Below are 19,030 nucleotides of genomic sequence, written 5' to 3' on the forward strand. Positions count from 1 at the left end.
AGAGATGCTGATATTTTATATATTGAGGCAGTGAGATTTGACAGGTATGTGGTCACAAGACACATCCCACTGCTGAGGTCCAGTGAAATTACATAAGGGAATTTTAGTGCCCATAACAGATGATTTTTGTCTGCTATGGTTTATGTCCATGCTTATATGCACCAAGCACCTATACGAGAGGATCTCTCAGGGCTAATAATGTAGTATTCAGCATTTTACAAGATATCCATGTTAAGTTGGATATAAAAATTGCCATTCAGTATTAATACTGCTTCCCTAATAATTAATATATATATATATATATATATATATATATATATATATATGGCATTGCCCCAGCATGGCCACAGCCTCAAGACTGAAACATATAAAGAATAAAAGAATATATATGTGTGTGTGTGTGTTCTTTTATTCTTTTACTTGTTTCAGTCATTTGACTGCAGCCATGCTGGAGCACCGCCTTGAAGGTTTTTCATTGAACAATTTGATCTCAGGACTTATTATTTTAAGCCCAGTACTTGCTCTATCAGTCTCTTTTGCTGAACTGCTAAGTTACAAGGATGTAAACGCACCAACACTGGTTGTCAAGCGGTGAGAGTGGGGACAGACACAAAGATACATACATATAAATATATACACACACACATTTATATATATATATATATATATATATATATATACAATGGACTTCTTTCAGTTTTCATCTCCCAAATCCACTCACAAGTCTTTGGTCAGCCCAAATCTATAGTAGAAGACACTTGCCCAAGGTGCCATGCAGTGGGACCTTGGGCAAGTGTATAATGATGGATCTTGACATAGTTTACATCTACTAAGTCCTCTTACAAGGCTTTGGTTGGCCAGGGCTACAGGAGACACTTGCTCAAGGTACTGCACAGTGCGACTGAACCCAATGCTATGTGGTTTGTGAAGCAATCTTCTTAACCACACCATAGAATGTCTGCACCTTCATAGAATGTATGTTAAATAAATTATTAGCCAACTCCTCTACTCTTTTACTTGTTTCAGTCATTTGATTGTGGTCATGCTGGAGCACCACCTTTAGTCAAGCATATTGATCCCAAGACATATTCTTTGTAAGCCTAGTACTTATTCTATCGGTATCTTTTGCCGAACCGCTAAGTTACGGGGACGTAAACACACCACCAACGGTTGTCAAGCAATGTTGGGGGGACAAACACAGACACACATACACATATATAAATACATATATACGACGGACTTCCTTCAGTTTCCGTGTACCAAATCCACTCACAAGGCATTGGTCGGCCCGAGGCTATAATAGAAGACACTTGTCCAACGTGCCAGGCAGTGGGAGTGAACCCGGAACCATGTGGTCGGTAAGCAAGCTACTTACCACACAGCCACTCCTGTGCCACTCCCTCTCCTAACAATCTTTACATTTTTTTTTTCCAAATTCTGTTAAGTTTAACACAATACTAAACAGAGAACAATATTAAATCAGGGAGAAAAGGCATTTACCTGGTTTGCGTGGCAATTGAATATCAGGCTCATCACACTCTGTTGGTTTTTCTTTAGAAACAGACTGAGCTTGATGTTTGTTCTGTCGTTTATTATCAACATTTCTTTTCACTTTTGTTGTATTAGAATTCAAACTGTTTGCATGGCTGCCATTTTCATTTTTTATATCTTGACCTTGATTTAAAGAACTTCTTTGTTGTTGCACACTCCTTTTCGAGCTTTCTTTTATTTTGTTACCCTGTTGAAAATCAGGACTTTTACTATTTTTATTAATTCCTTTTGTTTCTCTCAAACACTTATGGAGATTTTGATCTTTCATGGAAGAATTCTTCAGTCTAGAACTTAATCCATTTTGAGACACATTACATAACTCTGAATTATTTACACTCAACATAAGGTCCTCACCAAGAACAATATTTGTTGCTCCGTCTGAGCTGGCACTATTGGATTGTCTGTCAGAACTTGTACTCTTTACACGAATTTTTCTTCGATTTTTTTCTGTAGAAGGCTCTCGGGGTGGGTGTGGCTTAAAAAGCATAGAAGTACCTGATTTAAAAAAACATATTCAAATGATGAGGCAACCATGGAAAACATTTACTGGAATATTTGAGTCCTACTGTTAACAGAAATTTCCTTTTCAATACACTTTAATCTTTTATCTTGTTTCAGGCACTGGATTATAGCCATGCTGGAGCATCACCTTAAAGGGTTTTAGTGGAACAAATGGATCCCAGTACTTATTTTTTAAAGTTTGATATTTATTCTACCAGTCTCTTTTGCTAGACCACTAAGTTACAAGGATGTAAAAAAAAAAAACCAATACCAGCTGTCAAGTGATGTAGTAGGGAGGACAACTAGACACGAAAGAAACAAACAGACACTCACATAAACATAGGTTGCAGAAATTAAAAAACAAACACAAAGACAAGCTAAAGACAGAGTGTGTTTGGTTTACGCCCGGGAAAAGAGAGGGAAAAGTCGTTTATGTTTGAGCATACACTCTTCTCCAGAAAGAGTAGATGAGAAAAGAAACCCTTTAGCATTCAGATTACTCTGTCAAAAGTAATGTTTATTTATTCACATTGTTTAGAATTCATCATGGATTATCTCATAGCTTTGAGATTTTGATGTGATTGGTTATTTTAAGAATGACAATGTCAGGTAGATGTAAGAGGCTGGATCTGGCTAGTTCGAACATAAAATAGATAGAATAATTGGGCCAGATATAGCTGGTTTAAATGCTAAAAAGTTAACACAAAATTATAAAATAATAGCTCACCAGCAATTTTGGATGAGGTAGACTGGACATTTTTCTCCACTGATAATCGCTAATAATAAAAAAGACAAAAAGAAATTAGATGATGAAACAGTGTTGACAATGCACTTTCAATCATGTTCTTTTATTCTTTTCCTGATTAATTCTCATATTCTCATAATCTCTATTTATTCTTACAGGCCTTACTTATTCTCATTCTTTAATAATTCTTGTTCTTACTTATTCTTATGTTCTTTGCTTAGCTTTGTTCTTTATATCCCGTGTCTTTACATATGTAATCCTGTACAAACCAAGATATTAGATGGAAATCTACATCGATCAAGTCATATAGTAATATGAACGTGTGATTAGAATATCACAGGAAGGAATTACAAGACGGATTCTTCAAGCTGAGCTAAATGAACTATTTTGTCATGGTAGTGAAGCACAGTTGTGCTATGGCCACTTAATCCAATCAGAGCTGGTTGTGGAAGGATACATGTGACAACTTCCACCCAGCAGTATACACACCTTTTTCAAATAGCAAAATGAATTACGTAGCACTGGTAGTGAACACTATAATAGTCATATAGCAGAAAGGGTGATGTTGCCACTAGGGCCATCAAATCTGCAACTCTCTAAGATGAACATACAAGATGTGCCATGTCGAAGAAAGTGATGTTGCTTCCTCACCATCAAATTCGCAGCTCATTTAGCTATTTGGAAAAGGCATGTATACTGCAGGACAGAAGTTGCCACATGTATCCTTCCGCAGTCAGCTCTAATTGGATTAAGTGACCATAGCACAACAACACAACAAAATAGCTCTTTTCTGTTTCACTACATATCCATAGCCTCGTGTTTGGGAATCCAGCTAGAAAGTGTAATGATGATTGCTTCCGATAGGATCCTTATAGGGGAGGTGCCTGAAGACTCTATCTCTGCCCCCTCATGATCCTTCCAGGAAAAGTGAACAGAGAAAATAGATGGATGGATAAATGAAATAAAACACAAACTTCTATTTTTACTTTACTTTGCCATTTTGCAAAGATTAACAAATACAAGTGTATAAAATGACAATCATCATCATCATCATCATTTAACAGCCATTTTCCATGCTGGCATGGGTTGGGCAGTTTGACTAGAGCTGGCAAACCGGAGAGCTGCTCTAGGCTCCAGTCTGATTTGACATAGTTTCTACAGCTGGATTCCTTTCCTAATGCCAACTACTTTACAGAATATGCTGGGTGCTTTGGGGAAAAAAAAACTTTCAAAAATACAAAACGATACCCTACAAACCTCTTTGGAACTTTTCCGTTGAACTGGAAGAGAAGTTTTAGAACCAAATGCTATCAGCTTCTTTGTCTTTGAATCTAGGTAAAGAAAGAAATAAAATCAAAATGTTGACTGTTAACATGTATTTTCTTGGATACCTGTTTGCATCCAATTTACAATGTTTTTCGTATTCCACAAACTCAAGATTTTGCATGAATTGTTCAATGGGAAGCCTCTACAAGTCACTCAATCTGCTAGAAATGCAACTAAAATCTCTCTTAAATCCCCCAAATCCATTTAAAATATATAATTAAAAAAATATTAAAATATATAAAAAAAATTAATATTGTAGTATGGGTTACACTATGCATAGAAAACAACGATAGGATGGTCATAGCTGGAATGTCTTTAATTATAGATTTGCTCAGTCAGAACTGATTTGAGCTAAGTAACAACCTTCCATCATCAGCTATGAAGTATGACTAGAATCTGATTTCAGCAATCTGAACTAATTTTAATTAAGCACAGTATACTAATTGTGTGGTAAGCTGGCAGAATCATTAGCATGATGGGGAGAATGCTTAATGGCATTTCTTCCAGTTCTGTACATTCTGAGTTCAAATCCTGCTGAGGTCAACTTTGCCCTTCATCTCTTCAGGCTTGATAAAATAAAGTACCAGACAAGTACTGGGATGGTTAGTCCACATTACTCTGTAAGGAGCCTAGCACTAGTTTCCTGGTTTCTCTGGCATATATATATTCCTCCCTGGACAGGACACTGGCCTGTCGCAGGACTACTCATTTTTACCAGCTGAGTGGACTGGAGCAACATGAAATGAAGAACACAATGCATCAATCAGTCCAGGAATTGAAATTACAGTCTTATGATCATGAGACTAACACCCTAACCACTAAGCCGTGCACCTCCACATTCTTGGATAGATGTAATCAACTTGTCCCCTCCTTTCAAATTGCTAGCCTTGAACCCTGCAATGGGTGAGCATCTTGTTCAGAGAGAATGTTGTGATCTTGGTCACTTATATGCCATGGAAACCAGCCTTAAAGTCCTAGGGTTCAAGAAAAATAAGGAAAAACCCACATATTTGTAACAGGATATGTAAAATAGTTATTACAGTAAAGAGGAGACAATAACAATAATTCTTTTCTACTCTAGGTACAAGGCCCGAAATTTTGGAGGAGGGGGCCAGTCGATTAGATCGACCCCAGTATGCAATTGATACTTAATTTATCGACCCCGAAAGGATGAAAGGCAAAGTCGACCTTGGCAGAATTTGAACTCAGAACGTAAAGACAGACAAAATGCCGCTAAGCATTTTGCCTGGCATGCAAACGTTTCTTATTTCTTTATTGCCCACAAGGAGCTAAACAAAGAGGGAACAAACAAGGACAGACAAATGGATTAAGTCGATTACATCGACCCCAGTGCGTAACTGGTACTTAATTTATCGACCCTGAAAAGATGAAAGGCAATGTCAACCTCGGCGGAATTTGAACTCAGAATGTAAAGACAGACGAAATACCGCTAAGCATTTCACCTGGCTTGCTAACGATTCTGCCAGCTCGCCACCTGAGACAATAAGAACAATGAAAAAACAGATGATGTATTATGTATTCTTCAATCAAACAGTATTTTAACCTGTTTTATACCAACCTATCTGAGACACTATTGGTTCTATGATACCAATTTCTTGTGATCTAAATTAAAACCTTCCATCAAAATTTCATGTTAATTTATGCTCTGAGCACCAGTTTAAAAATGGTTTCAAATTTTGGCACAAGGCCCGCAATTTCAAGGGAGAGGGTAAGTCAATTATATCAACTCAAGTGATACTTATTTTACTGACCCTGAAAAAATGAAGGGCAAAGTCAACCTAAATTCTTCATAAATTTCAAAATTAATCGAAACAAAGGGTTAATCTAGACAACTGCTCAACACTTTCAATGTCACACAACCCTCCACCACCAAAGTGCTCACATTTTGTAAAGATATTGATGCTGAATGAGTTTAACAAAGGAAAATAGATACTTTTGTTAAAACACAATGATCAGATGTGAATGCAGTTGTTGGATATGAATGCACAATAATTGGTATGACAGTACAATTCACACATATGCACTCATTCATACAAAAGGATTCCACACAGTTTCTGCCTTAAATTTCACTCATAAAACAGTGGTAAGCCTGAAGCTATAGTAAAAGAATATTTGTCCAATGTATCATGCAGTGGTATTGAACCTAGAACCATGTGGTTGTGAATCAAACTGCTTAGCTATACAGCCATGCCGACACATCATCATCATTATCACCATTCAATGCCTAGCTTTCATGCTGCTGTGGATTAGATGGTTTGAAAAAGTGTGAAGAGTCATGCACCAATGACTACTTTGGCGTGGTTTCTACAGCTGGACACTAAGAAGAAATACCTGGGCAGTAATTCTAAGACAGAAGTAGATCACCTGTATCTGACATAGAAGATGAATGCTGAAACTCATTTCTGTTGCCTGATGCTTCCCATGAAATATTTCCATTTTCCATATTATTTAACTTTTCTTCATGCTGTATTTTTCTGATGTTGATAATCTGGAGCGAAAAATATGTTGATAATGTAATTTGATAAACAAAATCATGTAAGAATGCAATTCCTTTAATTTCTATTAATTTATTTACTTCATTTTCATAAAAATTAATTTTCAAGAGAAGTCAATCACAAAAGTTATTAACAGGTAAAGTATGAGATTAAAAAAAATAAAATAAAAGATGCAAAACAAGAAAAAATAAAAAGCAATTTTATTTACTACAACAGTCTGTTTTTTTTCCATACATCTATCAATCATCATCATCATCGTCATCATCATTTAATGTCCATTTTCCATGCTGGCATGGATTGGACAATTTGAACGAAAACTGGTAAGCTGCACCAGGCTCCAATCTGATTTGGCATGGTTTCTACAGCTGGATGCTTTTCCTAATGCCAACCACTCCAAGAGTGTAGTGGGTGCTTTTTGTGCCACCAGCACAGGTGCCAATTACAAAACACCAGCATTGGTTTTGACTATGATTTCACTTGGCTTGGCAGATCTTCTCAAGCACAGTATATTGCCAAAGATCTCGGTCATTTGTCACAGCTTCTGTGAGACCCAAAGTTTGAAGGATGCTTTTTACATGCCAGTATCAAGTAAATAAAAATCTTTAGTCCTTGATTCATAAATACACAATGCATTTCTGTTTTTTTCCTACTTCTCTCATTTGGTCTTCCTAGTTCCTTCATAATTTGACTGAAAATCATTCCACCAAATTTTTAAGTTCTCAGCCATATTATGTTTCATCCTTAAATTGCAATCCCCATGTCTTTCTGTTAACTACTGTCTTCCAAGACGCCAAACATTGAGACAAGGTCTCAGATTTAAAATGAGTATGAGAAAATGAAGTTGTGATGTTCATGTCTTTTATAAAAATAGAGGCAAATATTTGTGTGATAAGATGGCTGCAAGCAGCAGTGAAAGCCAGAGCAGAAATCCAGACCAAAGATTAAGTGTTCTACCACACTTGTAAGTACTCCACAATTATATTTAACATCATGAGTGGATTCAGTAGACTGTCATATGTATGTATATGCATGCATATATGTGTTTGTCTGTTTGCTTACATCTTCAATCACTTGTATGAAAGTGTGGTGTTGTGGTGTTATCAATAAATCATTCAGGCACTCTATGCCATAAAGGAATAAACAACAGCTTACTTGAAAAACAGGTAAGAGTTGATATTAGAAAGGGTGTCTGGTTGTAAAACAATTCCTCAAATATAACGTGTCTTGAATGGCACAACAATGCAGAGTGGACTATAATAACTGTTATAATTTAATTATCCATAGTCTGATATAATAATATTTCGGAATATAAAAATGCCTTCTTCAGATATCGCTAGGAATTGATTGAGTCACTGCTATAATCGGTTTTCTAATGGTTACTGAAATTTTTTTTTTCCAGAAGTGTCTCTGCAGTGGTCTCATGAAACTCCTTCTGGAATTCCTCAGGAGAAGTGCATGAGGGCAGCCATGTTTCAAGCTCATGTGTGTTGGCACATCAGCAGCGCTGCTTTTAAGTTATGTATTATACATGTAATTTCTTTTTATTTGTTTTTTTTTTTATAATACATGAGCATGTTATCAAAAATGAACCTACACACATCCAGATGTAGCTAAATTCCTCAAATATTATAGTTGTCCAACCTATGCAAGAATGAAAAATGGAGTTTAAACAAATGCTAAGACTGTCTAAATTATATGAATCACCAAATATAAGAAACCAAGATGAAACATAAAAATGAGTCTGAGGTTTGCATAAATCAAACTTTTATGTAAAAATAAATTACATAAGTCTATCTGACATCCAAGCTTACAATGACCCCATTTCACTTAGGCTAAAGCCACATCACTCTATAAATTAATTAAGATCAATAATTCGTATTTTGGGCCTCACAGAGGCGATGACTAGTGACCAAGACTTTTGGCGATATGCTGTGCTTGAGAAGATCCATCAAGCCAAGTGAAATCATAGTTGTGGCCAATGCTGGTGTCACATAACTGGCCCCCATGCCGGTAGCATGTAAAAAGCACCTTTCAAGCGTTGGGCCTCAAGGAAGCAAGGTGGCCAATGCTGGTAGCAGGTGAAAAGCACCCTTTGAGTGTTGGGCCTCACAGAGGCAATGGTGAATGACTGAGACCTTTGGCATTATAAGAAGATCCATCAAGCCAAGTAAAATTGCAGTCATGGCAGATACTGGTACACACAAATGACATCCCTGCTGGTGGCACATAAAAGCACCCATTACACTCTCAGAGTGGTTGGCATTAGCAAGGGCATCCAGCCATAGAAACAATGCCAAATCAGACTGGAGTTTGGTGCAGCGTTCCAACTTGCCAGCCCTGGTCAAACCGTCCAACCCATGCCAGCATGGACAATAAACGTTAAATGATGATGTTGATGAGTTGATAAAGAAATCTAGAAATAAAAAGTAAAACATAGTGAAGGGAAAGATTATTAAAAAAACCAATCTTACTTGAGTAGAAGTCTGTACATCATTGACAAACTGACATTGTTTTGGGATATAGTCAAATTCCAGCTGACAATTGCCAACATCTTCTATGAAAATAAATATAAGGGTTTTAAATATATATATATATATATATATATATATATATATATATACATACACACACACACACACACACACACACACATGCACAAATATTCATACATACACACACAAACACAAATATACATATATGAAAGAAAAATAGTCAATGTTTTAATTAAACCTTATCTTGTAACCTGCCAGAAAAATGTTAGTTTTAACACACCACTGATCTGGCAGATGTATCTTAAAATCCAGAAACCTCATACCTCTGGTCTTCACACAGCAGAACATTGGCAAACTTCTCCCTTTATGCTCCCCCTCTAGCTAAATATACCAATTGCTTACCTTCTTTTCTATCCACCAGTTGTCCAGACCTTCCAGGCCTATTTCTTGGCTCTATTACTTCACTGTTTCACCACTATGTCACGCTAGGTCAGGGTGGGACTTTGCACCAGCCACAAATTTGGTCTGTGGCTCTCAGTAAGGTGTCCTATAGTAGGAACTTTTCATTGTCCTCTATATTAAATGTCTCTATTTCCCTATGCTTTAATTAGGATGTCTCTAAATCTCTGACTGTTCAAAAGATCCTTAAGCTTCCATATCTTCTTTTTCCAGACTGGTATGCTTCTGGGCGTCTTTCTAGCCAAAAGTATGAAGTCACTAATGACTAACCTATGTTAAGGAGTACGAGTGTCTTTGCATTTATGAGCAACTGTTTATCCTGCTTTCTGGTGAGAACATAGTCAATCTGGATTGTGGCTTGTGCAGTCACCAGAGTGACAGGTGATCAAGTGACTGGCTGGTTTCCTGAAGTCAGTGTTGTAGATCTTAGGTCATTTGCATCACAAAACTCCAATAGCTTCGTTCTATCCTCATTTTGGACACCAAATCATAGCTTCCATGCACACCATCGAAGCCACCAGGATGGTACCCAACATGCCCATTGAAATCACCAACCATGAAGATAGGACCGTTGTCATTAATCACTGAAGTAGTCAGCTATAATAATTTATTTTTTAACCCTGTGTAACCTCACTAATAAACAAAAGCTAAAACACAAATCCTACAGAGCTAATGTTGTATCATATTTAATGTTCTATTATATCTAATTATTTTTACAGGTCATGGAATATTTAAAAATTTGCCAATAAATTTGCCATAAAATTAAAACATAATCTAGCACAAATTTTTCAACTGAAATGAAATTCAGTTCTACCCATTTAATATCACAGAAGGAGATAGATGGATGCAGCTGTTTGGACACTGATGATTTGCACAGCAGACTGGACATTCAGCCTGTTTTGGTGACAGTACTTTTTGGCACTGGAGGGAAGCAAACAAACACACACGTGCATGCAGAGAGAGAGAGAGAAAGAGAGTAGAATTTATTGAGTGAGATTGACACAAACACTTTCCCTCTTTTTGTATAAAGAGAAATATGCCCACATATGTAGAAAAAGAGGTAGAGATTAGGAGAGAAGAATGAGAGAAATATTAAAACGTCTGATGTCAAATAAGTCAGCATCGAATCAGCAATGCCAAATACATAGTGCCAAAATGGCTATGCCAAAATGGCTGTGCCAAAATGGCTGTGCCAAAATGTCTACAACCAGATCAATATTAAATGATCATGTGAATATGATTATGAATCTTGGTTATTTATTTTGATCATGCCACACATAGAATAAGAGGACACATTAATAAAAACAGAGGAAAACTAACCATTCTCATCTGGCGTCTCATAGGGTGGTAACTTCATGGTAAAAATGCGTCGAAGACGACATGAGGCAGACACAGTGATGATGTCAACAGCTTTAAATGTCTGATTTTTCCAAAGATCATTTACTGCGGAGACTAAATCAACACAGAGGTTAATCCACTGAAACAAAACAACAAATAAATTATTGTAATGTTTTTAAAATAATTATTGCCACAAGAAAATCAGGAAACACTTAATCTGAGATTACCTCATTGATACTGAATGAGATATCGCAAGACAGAGATTGTAATACGTAGAATAAAACTTGAAGTTTAAATCAAATGATTTCTACTTACCACACCTCTCTTGATTTTCAACAAAGGCACTTTGGCATGAAGTGGGGTACATTGGATCTCTCTTTGTGCAGTTGACAGCAATATTCTTCGCTTGTTATTCCCAAGGTCAATTAAACTGGAAAATTAAACATTGAATAAAATTTACATATTAAACAACAGCCACGATAATTTTTTAAAATATTAGCCACAGGCTAAAATTGTATTGTTTTTTTTGTTTTTTTACCACATAATTTATTGAATTAGCTTACCAATATATTTTATATTAACCTTTTAGCATTTAATTAGACCATATCTGGCCTAAATATTCAAACTGGCCAGATCTGACCTCTCACACTTATTTTACAATGTTATTCTAAAAATAAACAATCGCATCAACAAAATTTCGAAGCTATGAGATAATGTATGATTAATTCAAAACAATATGAACAAGAGCACTCAGAGAGTGCAAACTTCTGCCAAAGCAACACCAACATCCTCTCAACGATTAGCCGAGATGATTTATAAAATGAGAATATCTGAAATAAACTCAACTGCTCTCACAAACAAGAATACTAAAAATGAACCTGACTGCTCTCAAAAATTAAGTAAAAAAACAGGAAAAATAATCCAGAATCCTTGTCTGGTACCGGATCAATCCCAAAATCTAATCAGTTCGTGCCAGTCACAAGGCCAAACATCCCTGAAAGTTTCATCCAAATCCATCCAGCAGTTCTTGAAATATCTTGTCCACAGACAAATAAACAATCAAACAAGCGCGACTGAAAACAATACCTCTGCCTTCGCTAAGGCAGAGATAATAAATAAACATTACATTTTACGGAGTACTTTGAATGCTAGATGGTTAAACATGTCAACAGTAATGATCTTTCAATCATAAGTACAACATCCTAACCACAAGGCCACAGGCATTCACCCCCAAGATCATACCTTGTCTTAAAAAGTGACACTGGTACAATGTTCTAAATAAAATAATGGAACGGTCATTACTAGAATACCTTAGATCATAGGTCTAACCGAGCTAAATTACAACACAAAAGTTGCTGTGAAGTTGTTACTCATGACTATTCAGTTTAGTCATTTAACACATTAGATTTCCACTCATGGGACTTCATAAAGTATTTGCCTACTTCAACAGGCGTCCCAACCCTAATCCTTCACCTAACAAGCAGAAGGATTGGAATGGCAGTTTGGGTACAAATATACTGGGTACAAATATACTGAGTCTTACCCAAGTTCAAGAGAGAAGTCTTGGCCTCTTCCCAAGAATAACTGGAATATTAAAAAGTGCTGGATCAAAACCACTGAAAATAAAAAATATAATTTAATTTGTTAAAAATCACTACAATGCTTGTTTTTCTTCAAATTGGCTTAGGTTTGATAGGTATTCAAATCATTACTCCATGAATAGTTAATGTAGCTAGATGCAGCTGCATGATTACTAATTATTTTCTACTTAGATTAATTAGTTAAAGTTACAAATGATTAAATGATTTGTATTTTCATTGCTTGCAAGTAAAACAATTGTAAAGTTTTTTACTCTCTCTCTTTCTCTCTCTCTCTTTGTGTCTCACACACACACATACACATACATGCATATAAATGCACATTAACACAATTTAAAAAAATATTTTTGTATCAAAAGCTCAATAAGTACAGCCTCTATCTTGAGTCTCTCATTACTAATTACCTCACTGATGCTGTCAAGAAAAGAGATAAGATGTACTTTTTCCTTCATCAGTTTGAATTTATGATAAATGGTACATCACATTAAGTACTTAATGTGATTAGTATGACATCAGCTCACACTAATACTTTCAACATCTCATTAGCCATTCTTGAAAATCTTGTCATTTTCTGTTTTCATTTCCCCACTTGTTCAGAGTGTCTCAAATACCTGACCTCACATTTCATTTCCTTAGGATAAGTACTCCTTGTCTCATACATACTTCTTCTTTAGTAATCTCTTGTAGATACACATCTGCATCTTATTCCACACTATTGTTTGCTCCAGTGAAATTTTTGTTTTGTAAATGGTAGATATTTATCTGCTATAATGGAAAATCTTAAAGAATCTATTTGACTGATTTACTTTCAAGCAAAATTAGTGAAACTTAAATAATTCCAGTCTATAATTTCAAAAAAAAAATCAATACAAATATCTTAGAAATCTAACTCATATAAGTGAGTAACACACACACAATTCTATGAATAAAATATATATTTTTGATAAGCAGTATTCCACAATGAAATTATTCAATATTTCTAGACTTGCTCAAAAACAATTTTGTAGTTTATACTCCAGGAGAGAACATACAGATATAAATTCTGATTTCGACCTAGTTAAATCTCTTTAACTTCAGTGCAATTAGAATTATGCATGTTCTTTTATCTACATCATAAACTGATATATTTTAGATATTGATTTGTATATAAATAGCCAGACTAAGAGAACATATTTGGTTCTCATAGAACTTAATTTGATGGAACCCAATTAGGTTGAAAGGGTAAAATCACAATCATTCAGATGTTAGCTCTCACTGCATGTGATTTCTCATGAGCTTAACCTTAAAATTGATTTAAAGTGAAGTAAACAATACTACAAGGAACATATATTGAATGAAAATAAATTAATCTGTTACAACTAAGTTCTACAAAAAAAAATTTTAATAATTGTATATAAAGTTCACACTTACATGACTGGCGAGAATCTTTTGGTAATATCATTTTTGTTGTACTTGTGCTTCCTTCCAGATTATAAATATACCCTTTGACTTCTTTTTCATAAATCTAGAAATAAGCATAATGATTCTTATGAAACAAAATTTTAATATATTTTAATCCATTTAGTAGCAATTTACCGTAGACAATTTTTGGTTTCATAATAAAAATTATCTACAAACCTTTGTCCTCACTCCTTTTTGTTTTATTTTGTGTACGTATATGGTGTGGAGGCGCAATGGCCCAGTGGTTAGGACAGCGGACTCGAGGTCATAGGATCGCGGTTTCGATTCCCAGACCGGGCGTTGTGAGTGTTTATTGAGCGAAAACACCTAAAGCTCCACGAGGCTCCAGCAGGGGATAAGTAGCAAACCCTGCTGTACTCTTTCACCACAACTTTCTCTCACTCTTACTTCCTGTTTCTGTTGTGCCTGTAATTCAAAGGGTCAGCCTTGTCACACTGTGTCACGCTGAATATCCCTGAGAACTACGTTAAGGGTACACGTGTCTGTGGAGTGCTCAGCCACTTGCACGTTAATTTCATGAGCATGCTGTTCTGTTGATCGGATCAACTGGAACCCTCGACATCGTAAGCGACGGAGTGCCAACAATGTATATGGCATATATGTCTGCTGTCTTTTATCTTTTATCCATTTTCAACAAGTTGTAGTACATCTGAGCACACTATACAATAAGAAGGTTGTCAGCATTATCATGATTATTATAAATTTTATGGAAGAATATCTTATATTGCAAACACAAGATCGATAATGACAGTTATTTTATTAAAATCTTTCCTTTTTTTTTCCAAAAGAAATTGAAACAAAAGATGGTGCCTTTCATTACAGATATAATCACAGAATGGTTAAATGAATTTACGAATTAGGAATGGAAAAACAATAAATAAAATAAAAATGGATATCTTGAAATTGAATGAGCTTTAACTGTAAATAATATTCTTTATAAAGAAAATATTTCTAGATTAATTCTAAAATAATTTAGGATTTTATACTCCAAGAGAGAACATAGAGAACATCTATAAACTTAAGAATTCTCATTTCAACCTAGTTAGATCTCTTTAGCTTTGGTGCAGTTAAAAGCATGCATGTTCTCTTATCTACATCATAAACTGATGTATTGTAGATATTGATTTGTATTTAAATAGCCAAACTAAGAGAACATATTTGATTCTCATAGCACTTAAGCTGATGAGATTCAATAAGGTTGAAAGGCTGAAATCACAATCATGCCCTCTCCACATATTCTCTCTAATGAGTTCAACCTCAAAATTGATTTAGAGTAAAGCAAGAAATAATTTCTTTGATTTGTATGAACTATAGTGTGTTACATAATTTTTAATAAAGTTATATGAATATATTCATAGTTATAAATAAAATGATACAGGTGACATAAAATGTGAAAGATGATAAGCCACCAAAGGACTTTCTATATGGTCACTCAATTTGCTATAAATATCAGTCAAATTTTCCTTCTTTTCTGCCTTCTGAAAAAAGAGGGACACATCTGACAATGTAATACTAGATATGCAATACTGAAGAACAGATGGGATGATCAAGACGGGAACATCTCTGATCCTAAGTCCCTGTTCTGTCAGAGTTGATCTGAGCTAAACAACAGCAAACAACAACAAATGTGGAGATGAAAACTACTCACCTTCCTGATCCCAGAACCCCCCACAAGTTTCCAGTTTGCTGTAGCATCTTTGCCTTGTGAAGAGAATATTTCAAAGAAAGAGCCACCCTAGAAAATAAATGTTATTAAGAAATATCATATATCATCAAGTCAGTCTTTATTTGTCTACAGAGAATTCTGTAGCTAAGTCACAGAGGTCCTCACATGTTTTCATGGGAGATAATATTTCCACATGGCCAGACAAGTTTTCACAGAAGATTGGAAACAAAGGACACTGCTTGTATGATGGAAATTACAACTACTTTGAAACTGTCACAATTACAACTACCATGAGGTATCAAGACAAGAAGACATTAACACACACATACAAATATATATATATATATATATATATATATATATATATATATATATATATATATATATATATATGTATATTTCAAGGTTTTTAACTTTTAAATTTGTATATTTAAAAGAGACAGAAACTTCAAACTCGATATATCCAAGATCGATTTATTCACCACTCTATGTCAACATTTCTGTGCCAAACTTATATATATATTTGTATGTGTGTGTTAATGTCTTCTTGTATATATATATATATATATATATATATATATAATTGTAAATGCATATATGGGTACAGGACATCACCAACGGTGCAAATAACATGAAATATGTAAACAAACAAGTCAAATATGCAAACAAGGAAAAAAATGGAAAACAGGAAAAGTAAACACAGAAAAAGGACCCTTCATCAGTTGTTGGCTGTCCATCCACTCCTCCTTTCGAGCATTCAACGACAATATGAGTTTTCAAAGACAGCTGCTCCCACAAATTCTAAAATAAAATTTAGGATTTATGGAGGGTCGAAGTTGGGAACGAAAACCTGAGACATACAAGGATGCCAAACAAAAAGATGTTTCTCACAGCGTTCACTATATTCCTCTCATTCTGGTCTAATGACCATCAATATTTGTTTTTGTTCGGTGTCCTTCTTAATACCAACCACTTTACAGACTGGATTAAATGCAATTTTTGTGCCATGGCACTCAATAGCTTGCAAGTTAACAAACTCAGGGAGGGAAGATGTTACCTCTGTATGTTAGCTGGTGGTTAAGGTATGAGGAAGAGGTTGGAATATAGCAGATTCCTGCAAAAGGTTCTAGAAGTTTTGACTAATTCTATAAAAACTGGGAAATTGAGCTCCTGGATAGAACCTCAGGTGCTACACAAAACTCTATCAGTCAATTTTGTAATAAGGTGTTCTCACTTTTTCAACTTATCCTGTCTTTATAACTGTGAATGATTCTCATGTAAATAACTAAAATATTTTATGCAATTTCTTTCTTTCTTTCTTTACTTGTTTCAGTCATTTGACTGCAGCCATGCTGGAGCACCGCCTTTAGTCGAGCAAATCGAACCCAGGACTTATTTTTTTGGAAGCCTAGTACTTATTCTATCAGTCTCTTTTGCCGAATCGCTAAGTTACGGGCATGTAAACACACCACCGTCGGTTGTCAAGCAATGTTGGGGGGGGGGGAACACAGACACACAAACATAATCACACACATATATATGACGGGCTTCTTTCAGTTTCCGTCTACCAAATCCACTCACAAGGCTTTGGTCGGCCCGAGGCTATAGTAGAAGACACTTGCCTAAGGTGCCACGCAGTGGGACTGAACCCGGAACCATGTGGTTGGTAAGCAAGCTACTTACCACACAGCCACTCCTGTGCAATGCAAACTTTTAATTATCCTTATCTTAAGTATGCTGTTTTATTCAAATAACTGTTGCACATATATAAATGCAAGTCTCTCAGGTGTTAAAAAATATAAGCTTTTAATCTCAGGGACTAGACAACATCAACAACAACACTATTGGGATTGTCATTAAATTCATTTACAGATTAAATTTTGAATACCAATAAAGTCAATACAAACCTGGTACTCATTCTTGTACATACTGCAGATAAGTTTCCTGCATAAATAACATAAAAATATGAATTAATATATTTATAGATTAGCTGTGTAATTTCATGAAATATAAACAACTGCAAAAACAAACATCACAAGCTAAAGTGGTTGTTTGACCTGCTAGAAATAGCAGTCAATTCTTCACTTTACACTTTGCTGTCTTTAAAAAGGGGAAATATATGAAAGGTGTCTGGATAAAAGGTGGGGGTGGTGTGGCTGGAATGCTTTTTCTCTTAGGTGTGATAAATCAGAACTCTTTTTGAATTAAACGCGAACAACAACAAACATCAGTATACAGGTAAGAAATATTTTGTTGGCATATGAGATAAAGGTAAATGAGGTCATGTCTAAAGAGAAATATGGAGTGGAAAGCAAACAGGAAAGTGACCAGGATGTATGAAGTAAGACATTGAAATAATATTTAAAAAATGCTCAGGTGATCAACTACATAAAACAAAGGTGTTTTGCAGCTTGAAGCTAATTAGTTTGGCATTTGATCAGTTCACCTAAGCCTAAACAATAACAAATCAATCAATTAAATTAGATTTATTATTGGTTTACATTGGTCTGAACAGCAATTATGCTTACATTATAGACAGACAAAGAGAGGGAGAAAGAGAGAGGGAGAAAGAGAGAGGGAGAGAGAGAGAGAGATATTAGATATAAGAACTGGCTTCTAAGGCTCAAATGGAACCCAGCTATCAGGTTATACAATTATTTAAATTCCAAAGTATTTGAACAGGACCATGCAACTATGAATATGGTTTCAATACATCCAGAGTTCTTGAGGCAACCTTCCTACAGTCTGAAGGTATAGTCTTCTCTCTTCTGTGCATTGTAGTATGTTTATAGTGTATGCATTGTCTTCTTTCACAAGTTCTATGTACTAGGAGAGCTAACCATTTCTTTATGCAACAGACACCCTCCATACACAATATGTGTCTGTACCAGTTCAGTTCTCTCTCTTGCACACTACATCTAATTCCCCTTTATCAAGTTTTTCTCTCTGCTCTGTTGTTCATGTACACAAATATTACAAATCAAGCATGCTCAACTCATTTCTTTTCAAACTTCATAAATCCTCTCCATTTAAGGTCCACATCTCACTAACATGTAGCATCACAGTTCATAAACAAACATTATACAATCTGCACTTGTCTCTGAAAGAGAGAGAGCATCCCTTCAGAGCCAGGAAAATTTATAGCTCCATGAATGATTTTTTCCTCTACCCTTGCACTAGCAACTCTATGCTTTCAGAAACTCACCCTTTGCTGCTCATTATATCATCTATTTCTAAGGAGTCTTCCCTGTCCAGGCATTTAACAAATTTACTCTATGTGTACTCCGAGTACTAACTTCTCATGTATGAAGTCTACCTTCCCCTTCCATGTCAGCCTACCTGTGATCCTGTCATATTTCTGATGCATCTATAGTTTA

At 35.4% G+C, this 19,030-nt stretch overlaps 1 protein-coding gene across 4 annotated transcripts in view; it reads right to left on the reverse strand.

The window, feature by feature from the left end:
* LOC106875188 (protein CFAP20DC) overlaps window positions 1–19,030 on the reverse strand; it is a 42,109-nt gene that overhangs the window by 16,230 nt on the left and 6,849 nt on the right. For 3 of the 4 annotated variants that reach the window (XM_014923226.3, XM_052966914.2, XM_014923228.3), the window contains exons 2-12: window positions 17,561–17,597; window positions 15,636–15,722; window positions 13,937–14,030; window positions 12,472–12,544; window positions 11,244–11,358; window positions 10,911–11,067; window positions 9,111–9,193; window positions 6,509–6,632; window positions 4,055–4,128; window positions 2,780–2,828; window positions 1,501–2,046 (exon numbers count right to left, since the gene is read on the reverse strand). In XM_014923226.3, coding sequence (XP_014778712.1) covers window positions 1,501–2,046; window positions 2,780–2,828; window positions 4,055–4,128; window positions 6,509–6,632; window positions 9,111–9,193; window positions 10,911–11,067; window positions 11,244–11,358; window positions 12,472–12,544; window positions 13,937–14,030; window positions 15,636–15,722; window positions 17,561–17,581 — 1,423 coding nt within the window. In that variant the 5' untranslated portion in view covers window positions 17,582–17,597. The remainder of the gene's footprint in view (window positions 1–1,500; window positions 2,047–2,779; window positions 2,829–4,054; window positions 4,129–6,508; window positions 6,633–9,110; window positions 9,194–10,910; window positions 11,068–11,243; window positions 11,359–12,471; window positions 12,545–13,936; window positions 14,031–15,635; window positions 15,723–17,560; window positions 17,598–19,030) is intronic. The other variant, XM_014923227.3, reaches the window with a different exon arrangement.

This window comes from Octopus bimaculoides, chromosome 4 (assembly GCF_046866305.1).
Source record: "Octopus bimaculoides isolate indiv1 chromosome 4, ASM4686630v1, whole genome shotgun sequence".
Lineage (NCBI taxonomy): Eukaryota > Metazoa > Mollusca > Cephalopoda > Octopoda > Octopodidae > Octopus > Octopus bimaculoides.